The 17075-nt window shown below is 36.3% G+C and overlaps 1 protein-coding gene across 5 annotated transcripts in view; it reads left to right on the top strand.

Annotated features, from left to right (window-relative positions):
* Positions 1-15870, top strand: part of CCSER2 (coiled-coil serine-rich protein 2) — a 158422-nt gene extending 142552 nt beyond the window's left edge. For 3 of the 5 annotated variants that reach the window (XM_010854379.1, XM_010854382.1, XM_010854383.1), the window contains one exon: positions 11128-15870. In XM_010854379.1, the coding sequence (XP_010852681.1) occupies positions 11128-11946 (819 nt within the window). In that variant the 3' untranslated portion in view covers positions 11947-15870. Of the gene's footprint in view, positions 1-538; positions 624-2862; positions 2937-11127 lie in introns of all 5 variants that reach the window. The other 2 variants (XR_826527.1, XM_010854380.1) reach the window with 2 other exon arrangements.
* Positions 15871-17075: the final 1205 nt, after the last annotated feature.

Here is a 17075-nt window from a genome sequence, read left to right on the forward strand (position 1 = left end):
ATGTCACATTCTTGATATAGTACTCACTCTTACAACTTTCTGAGTCTTTTGAGTGCTCTGGTGGTTCTGCTGTCTTCACTAATGTTCTTTATTTTTCTTGCTAATCCTTTGAAAACTACGATTTAAAAAAGAAATAAATTTTTGAATGGTAATTTTTAATTGCCTGATTTATTATTGATGCAATTTCTGTGTGTTTAACACCTAAAGTCTGTCTTCCCTTTTAAATGCTTTCATTTTTGCAAAAAACTGTAATGTACTACTTTAAAAAGAGTTACAAGCTGATAGATGTTTACCAAAAAAAATATTACTTCATATGCATTAACCATAAATGTTAGAGGAAATAATTTTTTCTTCATATACGAAAAATAACTAGGTTGGATTAAGATATAATTTTAGTAATTTGGGCTACCTGTATTTTAAAAAATGGAATCCGTCTTTTCATTAACACTGTTGTTTTTTTTTAAAGTATGACTGTGGTGTCTCTGTGTTTTGGTTCCCTTTTTTATTATGCCTCCCACCCCCGTCTCTCTCTGCACAGGGTGGGTATTCTGCTCCCTCCTTCTCTCCTTGGCAGGGCTCCTTCCAAGGGATCCCACGGACTGTCCCGCCGCACCGCAGACAGAGTGAGTCTGTGTCTCTCACTCCTATCCTGCTCTGCTTCCCGTTCACGTATCCCCTTCTGCATGACCACCCTCCCCAGCACCTCCTCTCTGTCCAGAGTGATCTGCAGGCACATGCTAAACCAGCACTCCCTGGGCTCTCCTCTCTTAATTAATATTTCCTACATCTGCATGTGAACAGACTTTTCCACGTAGAGCCTCAGGAAAGCTGTCTGAAGTTAATGTCGTTCTAATGCCATTTAAACCTGTTGCCAGTGATGCTGTACCTACCGACATGCATCTGTCTTTAATGTGTTTTCTCTTTTCATGACCTTGAGATAATATGAATAAAGCTTGTTTTTAAATATAGTCATGTTAAAAATGTACACTCTAAATGCAGTGGTATAATGGACAGATGCATATTGTTTAGGGAGCAGGCTTACTAGACCATTGCACATTTCTTTAAATATTTCCTAATCGAAAGGCTTTGGTTGCGTTTCACTGTTTTCTAATACAGAAATCTTTTAAGTCATTTCAAGGGTGTTTTTAAATAACTAATATGTCTTTATAATTTATCAGCTGCTTTACAGTACAGAAGAAATGACTTTTGAATATGCATGGTTTACTAACATTTCTAATGATTTAGTAACTGTTTGACTTCAAAAAAAAATCTTTGTTTCATTGAATCTGCTTTCCAAAACAGTGTTTATTTGTGTTATATACTTCCCTGGTAAGTTGATTATATTTTATCTTTTTTGAAAAGTCACCCAGAAAAGCTAATATTAATGAAAAAGATATTTAAATATTGTCAGTCACAGTCACTTTTATGCCTTCTCCATGGATTTGCCCTAATTTGTAATTCATATCAATTTTTTCATAAATTATCCTTACCTAAATAATGTGAAGTATCAAAGATCTAAAAGGGGGAAATTTTAAGCAGTTAAAATTTTTAAATGTGATTTATTCAAATAAAATTTTATTTCTTGAATTAGTCAATAGGAAGTATCAACATGAATTTGAGACAAGGTTTGAAATGTATGTTTTGGTCATTATGCCTTTCCTTCCCTTTTGCACTTTTTAAAGAATAGTGGGATAGAGTTTGCATAGGCTTTTATATCGAGTTATTTAGTAGCAAGTTAATTTGTTCAAAGCATTCCTCCCTCCTTCTTTCCCATCTCCCACCACCTTTGTAAATCCTCCTTTTTACTTCCCTTGCTTCAATTAAGTTGCATTCTTTTCTCCTCTAAAGATTGCTAGCACATAAAGAATTATACTAAATTGCTGGTGAACCAATCTGAATTCCAAAGGGCAGTTTTGATCATGTATTCTTAGGCTGTAGCCATACTGCATTTACCTCAGAAGGACGTGCCTACCTTGGATTTTCTGAAGCGCCCTTTTAGTCCCCGATCTTTTCCCCACTGTTTATCTCTTCTATTCTCCTTCCTCTTATCTAGATGCATTATGTAATTGGAGTTGACAGTTAACTATTCAGTATTACAGATAGTTTTAGATTTATTTTTTAAAACATGTTTCCCAGAAGCACCCATTTCACTAGTTTCTTATCTGCATACCTTTAGAAATTTCTTGTCCCTCACCTGAGTCATTGGCCCTCCATTTCCAAATGCTTCTTTCTCCTTTGGATTTAGAACTACTTTTTAAATTTCTGTGAAGCAACACTGTCTGTTCTTCCATACTACTATCAAGATCTGTCTTTCTAGCTTTTCTGAAGATGAAACCTCCTTTCTCTGCATCTCCAAGTTAGCAAAAAGAAAGTTTGGTTCTCCAGCATTTGAATGTGTTGGCCTCAATATACATTGAGTCTTTTTCTTGATCATTGAGACCTTTAGGACTTTGTTTGTGGAAAGTGATAGAGGACTTGTTCACAGTTTTTTGACAGCTCTTCTTGAGCTTTGAAGGTTCCTTTAAAGGAAATATGTATTAACTGCTACATTATTTGAATTTACCCTGAGAACAGCTGACAGGAATATAAAAATAATAAGTGTAAAATAATAACATTATTATTATGTAATGACAAAATAATAGAGGAGAAGGTTGTGAAACAATGGGTAAATCCAGTGGTTTTCCAGAGAGTTTGGGAATAGGTCTCCCCTTTTCCTACACTAAACTGATTATGTAGTCAGTGATACAATATTTGTCTCCACATTTAATCAGTATGTAACTTCCAGCACTGACTTTTGGAGAGGTTAATTCTGCAAGTGATGGCATGTAGTTGAAAGAGTTCTCTTACATTATTGTATTTCAGTAGTAAGTTCTTTCTGATGCCCTCCTGAACATCAACTTAAGCGAACTGCCTTTTTTGGTAAATGCAGAAGCCAGGTAAGCTTGGCTTATTAGTTTTCAGTAAGATAGTCTGTGTTTGGTTTTGTATTTTAAAATGTGTAAGAGCAGTGGACCTAACACAGGCATAAAGAGATAGCTTGTAGATATTGCAGAGCGTGAAATAACTGATGTTTATGGGACTGTTTAGCTCTGATAACTCTAGAAAGCTGCAGTGGCTAAGGATGTTCTTGGTTAATTTAAGAATATCTCTAAAAAAGATAAAGGAGATAAACGGAAGATAAAGGAGATAAAAGGAAAATCCTGCTCTTTTTTAAGTGTCTTTCCCCCCCGCCCTCAGAAAATTTTGACCTATATTTCTTTTCTCAGGTATATTACTGATCTTAACTTGATGATGCTTGTCTTCCAGTTTCGAATTAACTTTTCCCTAGGTTAGAAAATATCTACATTTAGACATTCGAAGATCTTCCTGTTGTTAGTAGGCACTTCAGCTTTTATCCAGATTGACTTACCAGCTGGCATTAGTTTAGTATTTCTAATTTCCACCTGTGTAAAAGTAGGAATGATAGTTTTATGTGTATATGTATAAAAGTTTATATATATATGTAAAACCTACTTCACAGTATGAAAATTTAATAAAAATAATAACTTTTGGCAAGTAAAAGTCTTAATGGTAATCTTAAGTAACAGTTCTTGCCAGAGCATACTGCTTCTAGAAATACTTGACTTTAAAAAGTGTATTAATACTGCCTATTTCTTATCATGCCTAAAGAGACTTTTAAAATTTGCTCTTTAACACCTTTCTCGGAAGAATTTAGAAATCTTGCTACCTTTAGCTTCCATGTGCAGTAACTTAAATTGGAAGAAAAAAGATACTTTTAAGCAACAGAAGTCATTAATAATGTTTACATATTAAAAGCCCATTTAAGCCCAAAGTCTCTTTTTAAAAAAATTTTATTGAAGTACAGTTGGTTTACAGTGTGTGTTTAGTTTCTGCTGTACAACAGAGTGACTCAGTTATAAATATATATATTTTCATATTTTCTTTGATTATGACTTATCACAGGATATTAAATATAATTCCCTGAGCTATACAGTAGAACCTTGTTGTTTATCCATTTTATATATAATAGTTTGCATCTGCTAATTCCAAATTCCCAATCCAGACCAATAGTTTCTTGATACGGTGTTACCTGGCTTATAAATTTATATAATAATTATAATTAATTATACTCACCAGAGTTATGTTAAGAATAACAATTATATTGTCTTATATTTTCCTCCTCCTCTTATAACCTTCAATGGTTGTTTTACAAACCTTTTTTGACAACTGACATAAATTCATTTTACATCATAACCCGGTATGTATTTATTGAATGAAACTATACAACCCAATATATGCATCTGTGTATATTTAAAATTCAGATAAAAGATTCATAAAATATTACTTTCTCTTAGGACATTTGATACGCTCATATTTTCAGTTTTTGTTTTGCTTTTTTCCATATAGTATTATCTGAGCATTTTTCATACAGTAAATATTTCTTGAAAACATTTTAATGATTACATGGTAATATGTTATCATGTGACTATGATATGCTTTATTGTTTTCCTGTTGTTTCCATTTCCCCTTATTAAATAGAGATACTGGAGATATTATTGTAGTGCAGTTTATTCTTGTGTATAGATCAGTGTTCGCGCTAGAAGGATGGTTGTTAAAGGGCGTGTGCTTTTTAGAATGCTTGATGTGTGTTGCTGAACTGACAAACATGTTCATAAGGTACACCTTAACGTGGCTCAATCCGATTGGCTTCACCATGTGACTGTAATCAATTTTATATGTAAAGATAGCGTGTCAGTGCTTTAATGAGAAATTAGCTCGGAGAGTGACTTTTCATAAAAATAAAATATTTTTCAGTGAAGTAGAAAAGGGTAGTAAGTCAGTAAAAACAGAACAATTTGATTTTACAGTAGGCCATTTTTTTAAATGTAGTTAATATAGAATATGTGTCCACTGTGTCCATTTTGCAGCTAGTTCAAGTGCATATTAGTCATTGGTTAATTGACTAGAAATGTGCATCAAACATGGTCCTGGAAGCTGCCCTGTAAACATCAGCATGGGTTAGTTTCTTTCTCAAAAGCTTGCGATTATGAGAAACAAAGCAGTTGCCGTTGTCTGCATAAGCCATTCATAATGCTCCGCAGATTCTGCGGTTGTTTTATTAGCTGTGTTTGTTGCCTTGTCATAGTGCCTGCAGCCCCCTACTCTGGATAAGTATACCATGCATATTGGTCACCAGTGGAATTGTTCTATTATGATGTTTAGTTTTTTCTTTTTTTCTGAAGTATTCTGCATCCCAGAAGTAAATTCTGATGGGTTTTACATCTCAGAGATGTAAACTCATGAAATTTAGGCATCTCATACTGATTATGCCTGTGTGGTAAATTGCTTAAGTCACTATTATTCATGTTGTTAATTTTTAAAAGCTGTTAACTGATTAACTTAGAAAAGCCATTGAACTCCTTATTTCAGAAATTGCTTATTTTTAATTTCTATTTATCAGTCAGGTGTCTTCCTTAAGTTCTCTTGAGATTTGGGGACATTACTCTGACATCTAGGGAATAAGACATTCCTGGTCTCCCCAAATCCCTGAAAACTTTGATTGGGTTCATGTGAATTATAGAGCAGAATTCATTGGACCCAGTTATGCTAGGGATCCAGTCCTGTCTTCCATCTCTCTAGTGATGTATGGAGCCTTGCTTATAATGTGGAACATCATATTTAAGACATACATGAAGATCAGATTAGTCTTTTATTGCCCTTTAATGCAGCAGTAGTAAACTGAGTTGTGATTGCAATATGCAAGACTCTGAAGTTATTAAAAATAATTTCTACTTCGTTTATAAGGGATTACATGCAGTTAAACCATTTTAGGTCTTTGGAGTATGAATATTAATTGTGTCAAAATTCTTTTCAGTATTTTATTTGTGTAAGATTCTTTACGTGATTCCTTTTAAGGGTAAGAAGTTTATATACACTGTGCTGTGGATAGGAATATTTGTATTAACTTATAAACCACTTTAGCAAGTATAAATCTATTGAGATATGTTTTCATTTTATAGAAATATATTGAAATAATGCCTGAAAAAATACAACAAAAGCAAATACTGTTGGCTGCTACCCAGTCACGGCAGTTCCTTGGTGTTGTATGTGGTCTCTGACACCATTGTCCTGTCTTTTTCTTGTCTCTGCTCTCCCATTATGCTATTGGCAAGGAGTTGAGAAGTTAGTCCATTACTTCTCTGACAAAGCGTGGTACAGTACAATTTCAGATTTTTTCCTACCACCTTCCTCATTGTCACTTTTTTCTCCCCCAGTTTGCATGATGCATGTCAGAGCCTGCATGAAATTACAGGCATGTTACAAGTGGCTCCATTACCATCTTCCTTTTATTCTTTAAAATGTATTCAATATTGATAATAAAGTTATATGTACCAAGGAAAAATAATATTAGGTAATTCCTGTGTCTGTTATGCAGTAGCATTATTATGCTTTAGGACATTTTCTTCTTTCTATCTTACCTATATTGACATACTTTTTTTCCATCAGGACTTGATATTTCTAGCTGCCCTCTTACTATTGGCGACTTCAGAACATGAATGTTTACAGAAGCTGATATGACTTTTTCCTTATGTTAAAATGCTTGATATCTTTGAAGTGATATGAAACAGAGGTGAAAAGTTTTTCTTAGTGATGTGTGCTGATTTGCATTTCCTTGTGTTCAGTGTATTTCCTCCAGTGGATCACTTGGAACCACCTTTTCCTGGAAATACTGTTTCACAGTGTGGCTTGAGTTTGGTATCTGAGCATTTTCCTGTGTAGGACAGATCAGCTAAGAAGGCAATAGGGCATCATCTAAAAGAGTTAATACCTGAATGTTGGTATTGAATCTGCCTTTTGAGTTTTTAAAATAGTCAGCTGGCTATATTGCATATTCTGAGAATCTGTGAGCTCGTTGGACTTAACTCAGTATACATAGAACAGTGGAGCTTCCCAGGTGGCTCACTGGTACAGAGTCCGCCTGTCAAGCAGGAGACGTGGGCTCAGTCTCTGGGTTGGGAAGATCCCCTGGAGGAGGAAATGGCAACCATTCCAGGATTCTTGCTTAGAAAATCCCATGGACAGAGGAGCCTGGCGGGCTACAGTCCAGGGGGTTGCAAAGAGTCTGACATGACTGAGTGACTAATCATGCGCTCACACAGAAGAGTCAAGTTTTAGTGCTGCATTTTAAATTCTCTGTCAGTTCAAATTCTGACTTTGCTGTTTGTTAAAGTGTGTGAATTTGAACAACTACTTAATTTCATTTAACCTCAGTTTACTCATTTACAAAAAGATCATACCTTCCACCTAGTATCTTATGATAATCAGAGATCATGCATGCTATGTAGAGTTTAGCTGTCTACCACTGGGAAGAAGGGAAACCCTTCTTTTACAGTCTGAAGTATATTTCTCAAGTATTTGGAATGTGTCAGGTGTTACACTGATACTGAGTAGGTTGTGTGCATGTTACCATTTCATTGTGATTAACAGCAGTTCACTGAGGTGTAGGTACTGATATTATCCTCATTTTACAAGTTATGAAATTCCATCTCAGAGGAGTAAGATAATTTACCCAGCATCTCATTGATAGACTGAGAAGCCAGAATTTAAACCCAGATCAGTCTGTCTTCAAACACTAAGTGGTTCAGTACTGTGTTGTACTGGCTCCTTCATATAGCCACATGTAAATTCTCTCTAAATGTTAAATTGCCTTGCATTTATTTCCTAGCTTTGGTTTATCTCCAGGAGGGCACTTGAGGATGTGTGTCGTATCAGATATGCCTCCTTTGAATTTAAAATATTTAAATATGACCATTATTGAAATATGTATTTGGATTCTAGAAACCTTGTAATCTGTAACAACTAGTTTATTATAATACTATTACAGAATTTGCTTTTCCCCCCTCCAGACCTAGCTACTAAAGGGCCATAGCTTGAATTAATCATTTTCACACCTTTTAACAATCATAAGTGACATTTATTGAGCAATTTTGATGTGCTCTGGGAGGTTCTATCCTAAGTGTTTTACATGTTATAGTCATTTTTAATTATTAGAAATGGAAAATAGTTGAATGCTTGTTAAGATAGTTTCCCTAACACATTTCATCGAGAAATGTCTAGTCTCCAACTAAAAAGCACCTCTGGCGTAGCTGGTAAGTCAGTATGGGGGGGTGCAGGTCATATGGGAGGTGCGGTGTTCAAGTTAACATGTAATGAATCCTTCAGGCTGTGCTTCTAAACTTGAATCATTAAGCTGACCCCAAACTTAGAGAACACATTTTTTAAATTATAAAATTTCTTGTCCATCAGTGTTTTTTAAAAAATTTGTTTAAATTAGTGCTGTATCAGTGACCTATGGTAATTTATTACCGAAGAGGCAATTTTGGAATGTACTATTTATTAATAGTTATTCATTTATCCTATAAATATATATTTAGTCCCCATTATGTGGGCTTCCCAGGTGGCGCTTATAAAGAACTACCTGCCAGTGCAGGAGACACAATAGATGTGGGTTCGATCCCTGGGTCAGGTAGATCCCCTGGAGGAGGAAATGGCAACCCACCCCAGTACTCTGGCCTGGAGAATCCCATGGACGGAGGAGCCTGGCCGGCTGTAGTCCATAGAGTCGCAACAAGTTGGATGTGACTGAAGCGACTTGCACACATGCATGCACACACATACATGTGCAAAATACTGAGGATACCAACTACAGCAACAAAAAAAATATGAATAAAGAAAATATGAATAAAGAAAGCATGGTGCATGCCTTAAGGAGCTCATAGTCTTTGGTTATCTTTGTAAGCAGCACAGAATAGACTTTTAAGATTATCATTGAAGATGCCTGTCAGCCCCTTGCATAATTACTTGGTAGTGCGTATTGCTGGCACTTTTGACCTTAACCTCTGTAGCCATTGCATTTGAGAATTCTCAGAATAGTGCATTGAAGTGTATGTATTCAACTCTTGAAGTAAGACTTGAAGTAGCTGAGTCCAGTTAGAAGCACTGAGCTCTTTCAGTCTAGGAATGGGTCTCCATTTTTAAACTTTAGTAACCAACTTTTCTATAAATTATAAGGAGTACTAAAGCTCTACTTATTTGTGACTACAGGGAGTTTCCTGAGATCCCCTAGGCGTAGGGGGAATTTGTCCTGCCCTCTGAGTCCTGTGGGCTGCTGAGGTTGTGCAAAGAAAGGACTGGTGGGCAGCTTACCTAGAGGTCTTTTGTTTCTGGATACAGGGCAGTATCCCATCTTTCATCTTCAAAGCCAGAAACCTAGAACTCACCTTAAACTTCTCTGTTTCACCTTCAAAATCTTTTTCAATCCTTTCCTTTTTTTTTTTTTTTTTTAAACTAATATCCTAATTTAAAACCCATATATTAATAATTCACCTGGGTGTTGGCAGTGGCATACTGTCTGGGTGTTCTGCTTGACAGTCTCCTCCCCTTCTGTCACCTTCCTCACTGATTCCACCAGAATGACATTGTAATGACATTGGGTCTTGGGATTCCTCTGCTTAAAATTCCTCATCGTCTCCCCTGACCTACTGTACAGAGTCAAGACTGCTCAGCCTGATGTGAGTTCCTTTCTGAGCTGGCCCTTGCCCACACCTTCTCACCAGCACTGTGCTTGCCAATCAGTCTAACAATTGGAAGTTGCTGGAACATATCATGTCTTTTTTTTGCCTTTGTATTTCGCATGTTGTGGCCCTCTACCCTGACTGTTTTTCCCTTCCTGTCTTCTTGGCAAACTCCTGCTGTTCTTAAAACTCAGTTCCGATGTTGGTATTTCTTGGATGCCGTCTGTGACCTCTCTAATCAGGCGTATGTTTTGCTTCTACCTGTTGTTATGCTTGAGACACGGTCTCATCTTTTGTTTATCTGACTCTCTCGTCAGGCCTCTCAACCACAGGAACAGCATTGTGTTCAGGTTCATATTTTCCTGTACCTACTACAGTGTGTGACGTGTCAGACATTTTAAAAAAAGAATGTGTGGGAGTGTGTATGTATGTGTGTGCATTTAAAACATCTATAGCAACCATCCCCGTATCACAATAGGACCAGTAGGCTTTGCCCCATAAACTGTAACTATTTGGGCCATAGAAAGATAACTTTAAAAGTCATATTTTCTTTACCGACTGCCCAAAAGTAATAGAAATCGTATATTTCCCTTGATTTGTATAGAATATAACCACGCAGTGGGCTCCAGAGAAGTGTGTGCAAGGCATGTCAGCCTTAAGAACTTTTCTATTGTAGGCTTCTGAGCTTTAGTTAAGGTTACAGGCAACTTGAAATCTGTTTTACTCTCTGACATCATTCAAAAAAGCTGGCTATTTTTAATTTTATTAACAGACATTTATTCCTGGGGAGGGTAAATCCATTTTTCACTTATCGGCCATAATAGAGCCTTAGTTGATCCCTCAAATGGCAATGAGACAGAACAAATAAACCGTGAAAGCCTTTCATTCCGAAACTTTTCAGTAAGAATGTTAAAAGAAACTTAACATTAGCTTAAGACGTTGACCTATTTCTGTGTAAGTGATTAGAATTTCACATCAACTTAGAATATAATCTTCATTCTAAATTGTGTTTATCTGCTGGTAATTTTAATTCTCAATTAAAATTTAGAGGTACAGCACCTGACACTTAAATTAATACTTCTTCTAATAAAGTGTTTTGAAGTGGAATACAGCTTTCCTTTAAAAAAACTTTAAAATGGGTAATATTCTGAAATTCTTAGTGACTGTCTGAATGTTTTATGGAGATTAAACCAAATGACTATATAGAAATCATTCTGTCAAGCTCTCTTTATATAAAGTTTTAAATAATTAATGAATCAAGATAGGAATCTTCTTTCTTCAATAAACCAGTGCTTTAATATTTTTCTTTTATCCTGTTTGATTTTGGATCTTGTTTAGTGTTTACTGCTTGTACCATTTTTTGTTTGCATCATCACTCATATGTGTCTCATAAATTACTTGAATATTGCAGCTTATTTTTTAATTAAAAAAAAACCCACATGCTTCTCATATTAAAACATAATAAGTGCCAGCACAGCCTAATTGGAACATATTAATTCTGGGTGGTGTTTCTAAAATGAATTGTTGCTAATGTTGTTTTTAATTTTAATAGCCTCAAGTACTACAGCCTTCCAGCAGCCTTCCCAGACCCACAGACCACACCCAGGGAAAACTAGTAAAGCCACAACATACCGAGGCCCACAGTGAGTGCACAGTCCAGGGCACACATCAGGGTGTTGTACCTCCAGATGAAAGCTTTACACACGGCTCGCAACAAGAAAGCAGCAACGGTCTGGAAGACCAGCCTTTTTCTTCAAGCCCGGAATTCACTAAGGATATGGTGAAGAGTATGCCTTCTGAAGCAAACTTGAACACGACCTTGAATGCTCAAGAGCCTTATCATCTGGCAAATAATCAAATCGGTGACATGCAGTTTGTGCCCACTTCTCTTCAGACACTTCCCCAGTCAAGTACAGATGACCAGGCTAAGAGAGTTGGAAGAAATCAGTCTTCTCCAGAGGGCTACACATCTCAGCCCATGTCCTCGCAGCTTTTTAAGCCACCCATCTTGAATTCTTTGGTATCTCCTTCAGTTCCTGAAACATCTCCAAATAGGACTCCCACTTATAAGAAGTCACCAATAATCACACAGTGTAATTCCGCAAAACTCCAGCCAACATCTAGTCAAACAAATCTTGCAAGTAATCCAAATCCAAAAGTGTCTAAGCTCCGCCCCCCTTCTGGCTCTTTCAAACAAAAACACATAAGCAGCCCCCGACTAGAGCCTCAAAACTTCCAGGCCAAGACAAGCATCCCAAGGCCACTAATAAGAAGAAAAGAAATCATGCAGACTCCTAATGACAATTTGAATTCTGGGGATTGTTTGGCTTCTAATCAATACTCTCGTCTTCCTAAACCAAAGATACATTAAGTGCATAGCCATCACCTGCCAATTTGTTTTTTTTAAAAAACAATCTGTTCCGTAATAGCTTTATGTGTGCAGTTTGCTACCACGATGGAGGTTCCATTGAAAGCTTGCAAATCCTAAAATTAAAACATGGAAGCTTCTACTGGTTTGGCTCTTCTGTTTTATATCCTGGTTGAAGTATATACCATTTGAGCATATTTGTCTCAGGTAAACACGAAAGTTTGCTTACTCATTCAGAGGTCTACAGAAGGCTCTGATCATGTCATCCATTCCTCTGCACATCACAAACTTCATAACATTCTGCTTAGCAGGCAGCAAATGTGCTTGCTGACGTAGTCCCTTTAAGGTCTGTATTAATTGTGGTTCTCAGAGCCTCACCCTTTTCCATTTGTCCCTCCGTGAATATGGTTATTATTTTAACTGAAGATTTGGTGATAATGAAAGATGATAGTCTGTAAGCAGAGTTCTGGCCAGTGATTTGTATATTTTAAAGGTCTATGCAAAAGCTCTGTGATGAATAAAGGAGAATGAATTCAGGCTTTTAATGGGAAGTTAATATAAGTTTTATTTTTCCTTGTTATAGTCTCAGTATTTATTTATTTACCAAATTCCCCTGGCTAAAATTCTTCATATTATATATATATATATAAACCAATTATATGTTGCTTTAACATCTTGTTAAACACACACACCCAGATTCACACATAATTTGTATTTGTTTTTGTTACTGGTTAAATTTTGGAAGGCTTGAGTGAAGATACACCTGAAACCTGACCTAAAGATATATTCATTTGTAACATATGTTGGTGCTAGAGTTTTGCTGGTAATTCCGTTTTAAATCCTATAGGCTTATGAATCCATGCTAGCTGTTTTGAGGTTCCACAGTATATATTTTAAATTAAGTCTTTATTGTAATATTTATATTTATTGACTTTCTGCTAATATCCGAAGACTGGAATAATGGACTTGAAATGTTTGCACAGAACTTTGATGGGATATAAATGTCTCATACGTGGGGATTTAAAACTATTTTCTATAGCAAAATGAGTTAAAATATTTTGAGTATAATTATAAATTTAAGTAAGACTATCTTGAGAAAACCAGAATTCATAATAGTTGTGTTCTTCTGGGTTTTCCAGGTTTTCCTTTTATGTTGGTGTGTATTTGAAAAGTAGATTTGGGAAGAAAAATAAAATTGGAAAGGGGAAATTGTGTTTTATTAAAATGTATTAAAAGATATTTCAATGGCAATATGCTTATTTATTTTAATGTGCTAGGAAGGCAGCTGTGGAACTGCCAAGGGACCATACGCGTTAACCTAATCATGCTGCTGACCGCTCGTCAGGTGGTTCAGTCAATGTGCCCTCCTGTTCTCCCAAATCATGGTGTCTCTAGGCTGTTCATCTGCTGTTGCTTTCATTAGGATTAATGTCTTTCAGACAGACAATATTTACTAAGTCAATTTTTGTTGTGATCAAAAATTTATCAAAAGGGATCATGGCCAAAAAGTCAGTCACTCAAATTTCTAGTGGTCCCTTTACAAAATATACATTGCCCCATTTTAGAGAAACAGCACAGCAAGGGCTCTAGTGGAAATCTGAAAAGAGGTGTTTCCTGCCATGTGACACAGTCACCCCTTCCTGCCAGGGGACCATTCTAGTGGGTCTGCCACTTCACCAGATAGCGGCCCTTCTTGGACTTGGTGATAGGTGAGCAGCCCAAGTCTCGAATCAGGCTGTCATCCGACAGCACTCTGCCAGAGAAGCACTAGAGTTTAGAAAGTGTTCACATAATGCAGGTATTGTTACTGTGCTAAGTGATGAGGTATATCAGGAAGGCTCTTTTTTTACAGGCAGTCATAGCTGAAGCTGTAAGTGGGTACGTGTGGTCTTTCATTTTGAGGAGGAAAGAAAACTGTTCTCAGATAGTGCAAATGAGGTGTTTCCCTAAAGTAGAACATACTGATTAATAGGTTTTGGTTTATTTGGACATTGAACCAAACTCTCAAGAAATGTTACCTTTATCTTTAGGGAAAAAATTTTTAGATATTTACTTTAACCCCCTCGTCTGAGGGCAATGTCTGTGTATTAAAATGTTGACTCCTGCAGTATGTTTATTAGAATCCTTTTCCTGGTCTGTTTTTTATTCCTGATGAAATTGCAGAAATATTAATCCATCAGTTCAATTTCTGTGTACCTTTGTTGAGCCTTAATCTTGGCAAAAGGCTCATCAATATAATTATGAAGCATACTATTATATATAAGAGAAAAAAAATCTATGATGCTTGCGCGAAATAACAGAGTATTTGCCTGCAGTTTTCTTTAAAAACTGCAAGAATATTATGCTAGTCTGTCTGCTCCTTAGTAAATGTTAAGTCAGAAATGAGGTGGGGCAGCAGCTCACCTGAGTAATCAGAAATTACTGTCTCAGATTTGGCTTGATCTCTCTGTAGTGCTTCTGTCAGTCAACTCTGTGCCAAATCCCTTTCCGTAGGAACTCAGATCACTTTTTTCCTTGGTTCTTGTGATTTTGGTGAAGATGGTTGCAGTGTATGAATTTTTAATCCTGAGGAAGAAGTTTTTATTGGTGTTAATCACATTTGTGGAAGAGAAAATAGAGTATGTGGAATTATATATTTGGCTGTTAATGGGATGCATATCAAATTCCTTAAAGACAGCTTGGCTTAAGGAGTTAATCAGTACAGATGCAGATGATTTTGAAGGCGCTTAAAGAATTATGTAGTTAATATCATTTAGAATGTTTCTGATAACTGAGACCCTCTAGCTTTTTTCTTTAGGAGTCTCATTTTAATTTGTGCAATATTTTCAGGCATACAACTACTGTTCATTGTATTTATATAGATATTAGAGAACCTTACTAAGTATTTTAACAAGTAAAAATCTGAATATGAGAGAAACTATCAGATTTGCACTTTAAATGAGCTTAATTGCTTGGAGTTGTGCCTGAAATATCTAAATGCCTCCTATTGGGTGTGGCTTCCTTTGTTGAAATGAATTTCTCTATAATTGTTGCTGTTCGAAGTACAGCCTTTCACAGTTGTATTCTAAGCATGTCACTTTTTCCATTAAAGCACTAAGTTCTTTGAATGTCTCATTGTCCCATAAGTATTTTACTCAGACCCATCAAAGAGAACACAGTCCCCCTATAGCTGTCACTTCTAGATCTTCCTGTAGCATAGACGGTACAACAGACACAGACGCACTCTGCATTTCTGAGCGGAATCGTCACGATGGTATCCTGGTCTCTGGGCACTGAGGACGTGATTTGGAATCACCAGACACGCTTGCAGTGGAGAGCAGTGAGACTGCAGCACAGTTTCGGTTTACTCTCAGCCTTAAGTTTCGTGCTTTTGAATCAGTTGGGGTGGTTATGTTTGCATGCTTATCCATACATTTGAACATTAATTATAGCTGTAGTACAAATACCTGGCGTTTTTCCTTGGGGATGATGGCCTTGCTATTTTTCTTAAGTCTGATGCCTGAATTATATTTTAAAATTTTCTTTTCACACCTCCCTTCGATTTTTCTGCTGCAGCAATTTGAACGAGTGTGTTTGGATACATGATTATGATGGTGAGCACCAATCTACAACTATGCTGTTAAGTAAAAATACATTGTATGTTTTAACCCTATTGGGGGAAAGCTACCCACTTGCTCCTTGGTAAAGCATCACCACAACAAAGTAAAACTGACCCTAAGAATTTAAAATCTCTTAATCATTGCTGACTAAAAACACCACAATCTTTACTATCTGCAGTATTGTTTTTCCCATTGACTTAAAAACCAGTTCAGAGTAAATACTGTATATTAGAATTTGCTTGTAAAATGAATTATAAAAACTGGATGTAAAGTCTCTTTCCTGAAAATGTTGGCATAGTAAATAAAATAAAATTCATAATTATAAAAATTTCCTTGTCTTTCTCAACATTGATGTCCACAATGTACTTTTTCTTATACCTTTTTTCCCACAAAAATCTAAAATGTTCGTTTGGTTGATTTTTTTTTTTTTTCAAACTCTGTATTATTTCACACACGCCCTGTGTGATGACATATACATCACACTCCCAGCCCTCACTGAGTAAAAGCAATAAATAAATAATAAATTAATAATTTATTTCATTTTCCAAGTTAACTTTATGTGATAGACATTATATATAGGATATTAGAAGTTGCTGCAGGGATATGTCACGTTGTTAACCCAAAATGGTTACATAAATGCCAGAAAAAGAGTGAATGAAATTTTAGTAGTAATAAATAGGACAGTGGCATTTACCACATGGTAAGACACCGGTATCAGCTTTAAGGCCCTTAGTGGTGTTAGCAAGTATTCTCTTAAAATACCAGTCATCATTCTAAGCACTTTATACACTACTTTTTAATTCTAGCAACAATCCTATGAAGCAAGCACTAATATCTCCATTTTACAGAGAGGAAGGCAAAGCTCAGAGAAATTAAATAAGCTGCCTAAAATCTCAACACCTATTGAAATGGCACAACAGAATTTGAAACCAGACCATCTGTTTCAGAGTCCATGCAGTTAATCACAAGGCCATTATCATTTCCTAAGATATATTTCACCTGTTTCTTTTTCACATGATAGACTCAGGGTGAGTTAAAAGTCACTTGCCCAAGTCACAGTTATTAAATAGCAGAACTGGTTCTGGTGGGGGTGGGGAGTTGAAGAGAATATATTTTATTGAGCTGTGCTGCCATCTAGTGGTAAATCATCAGAAGAGAACTTCCTTTTACATATGTTACCTTGCCCGTTTCCAAGAGCCTTCAGAGTTGTGTAACATTTCAGAAGAGAGAAACCCTGCAAAATCCCTAAAGCATTAAATTAAGAGTGAAGGGACAACAACTAGACAACAATGGGGGTATGAAGGAGACAGTATCTTTAAACTGAGAGCCGACATGGTTCTGAGTTTCCTGGTAGCCAAGGCAGAGAGAAAATTTTAGTGAAAATGTTACTTGCTCATTTGTGTCCCAACTCTGCAACTCCACAGACTGTAGCCCACCAGGTTCCTCTGTCCACGTAATTCTCTAGGCAAGGATAATGGAGTAGGTTGCCATTTCCTACTCCAGAGGATCTTCCTGACCCAGGGATTGAACCTG

The sequence above is a fragment of the Bison bison genome, unplaced genomic scaffold (assembly GCF_000754665.1).
Source record: "Bison bison bison isolate TAMUID 2011002044 unplaced genomic scaffold, Bison_UMD1.0 scf7180017864341, whole genome shotgun sequence".
In the NCBI taxonomy this organism is placed as follows: Eukaryota; Metazoa; Chordata; class Mammalia; order Artiodactyla; family Bovidae; genus Bison; species Bison bison.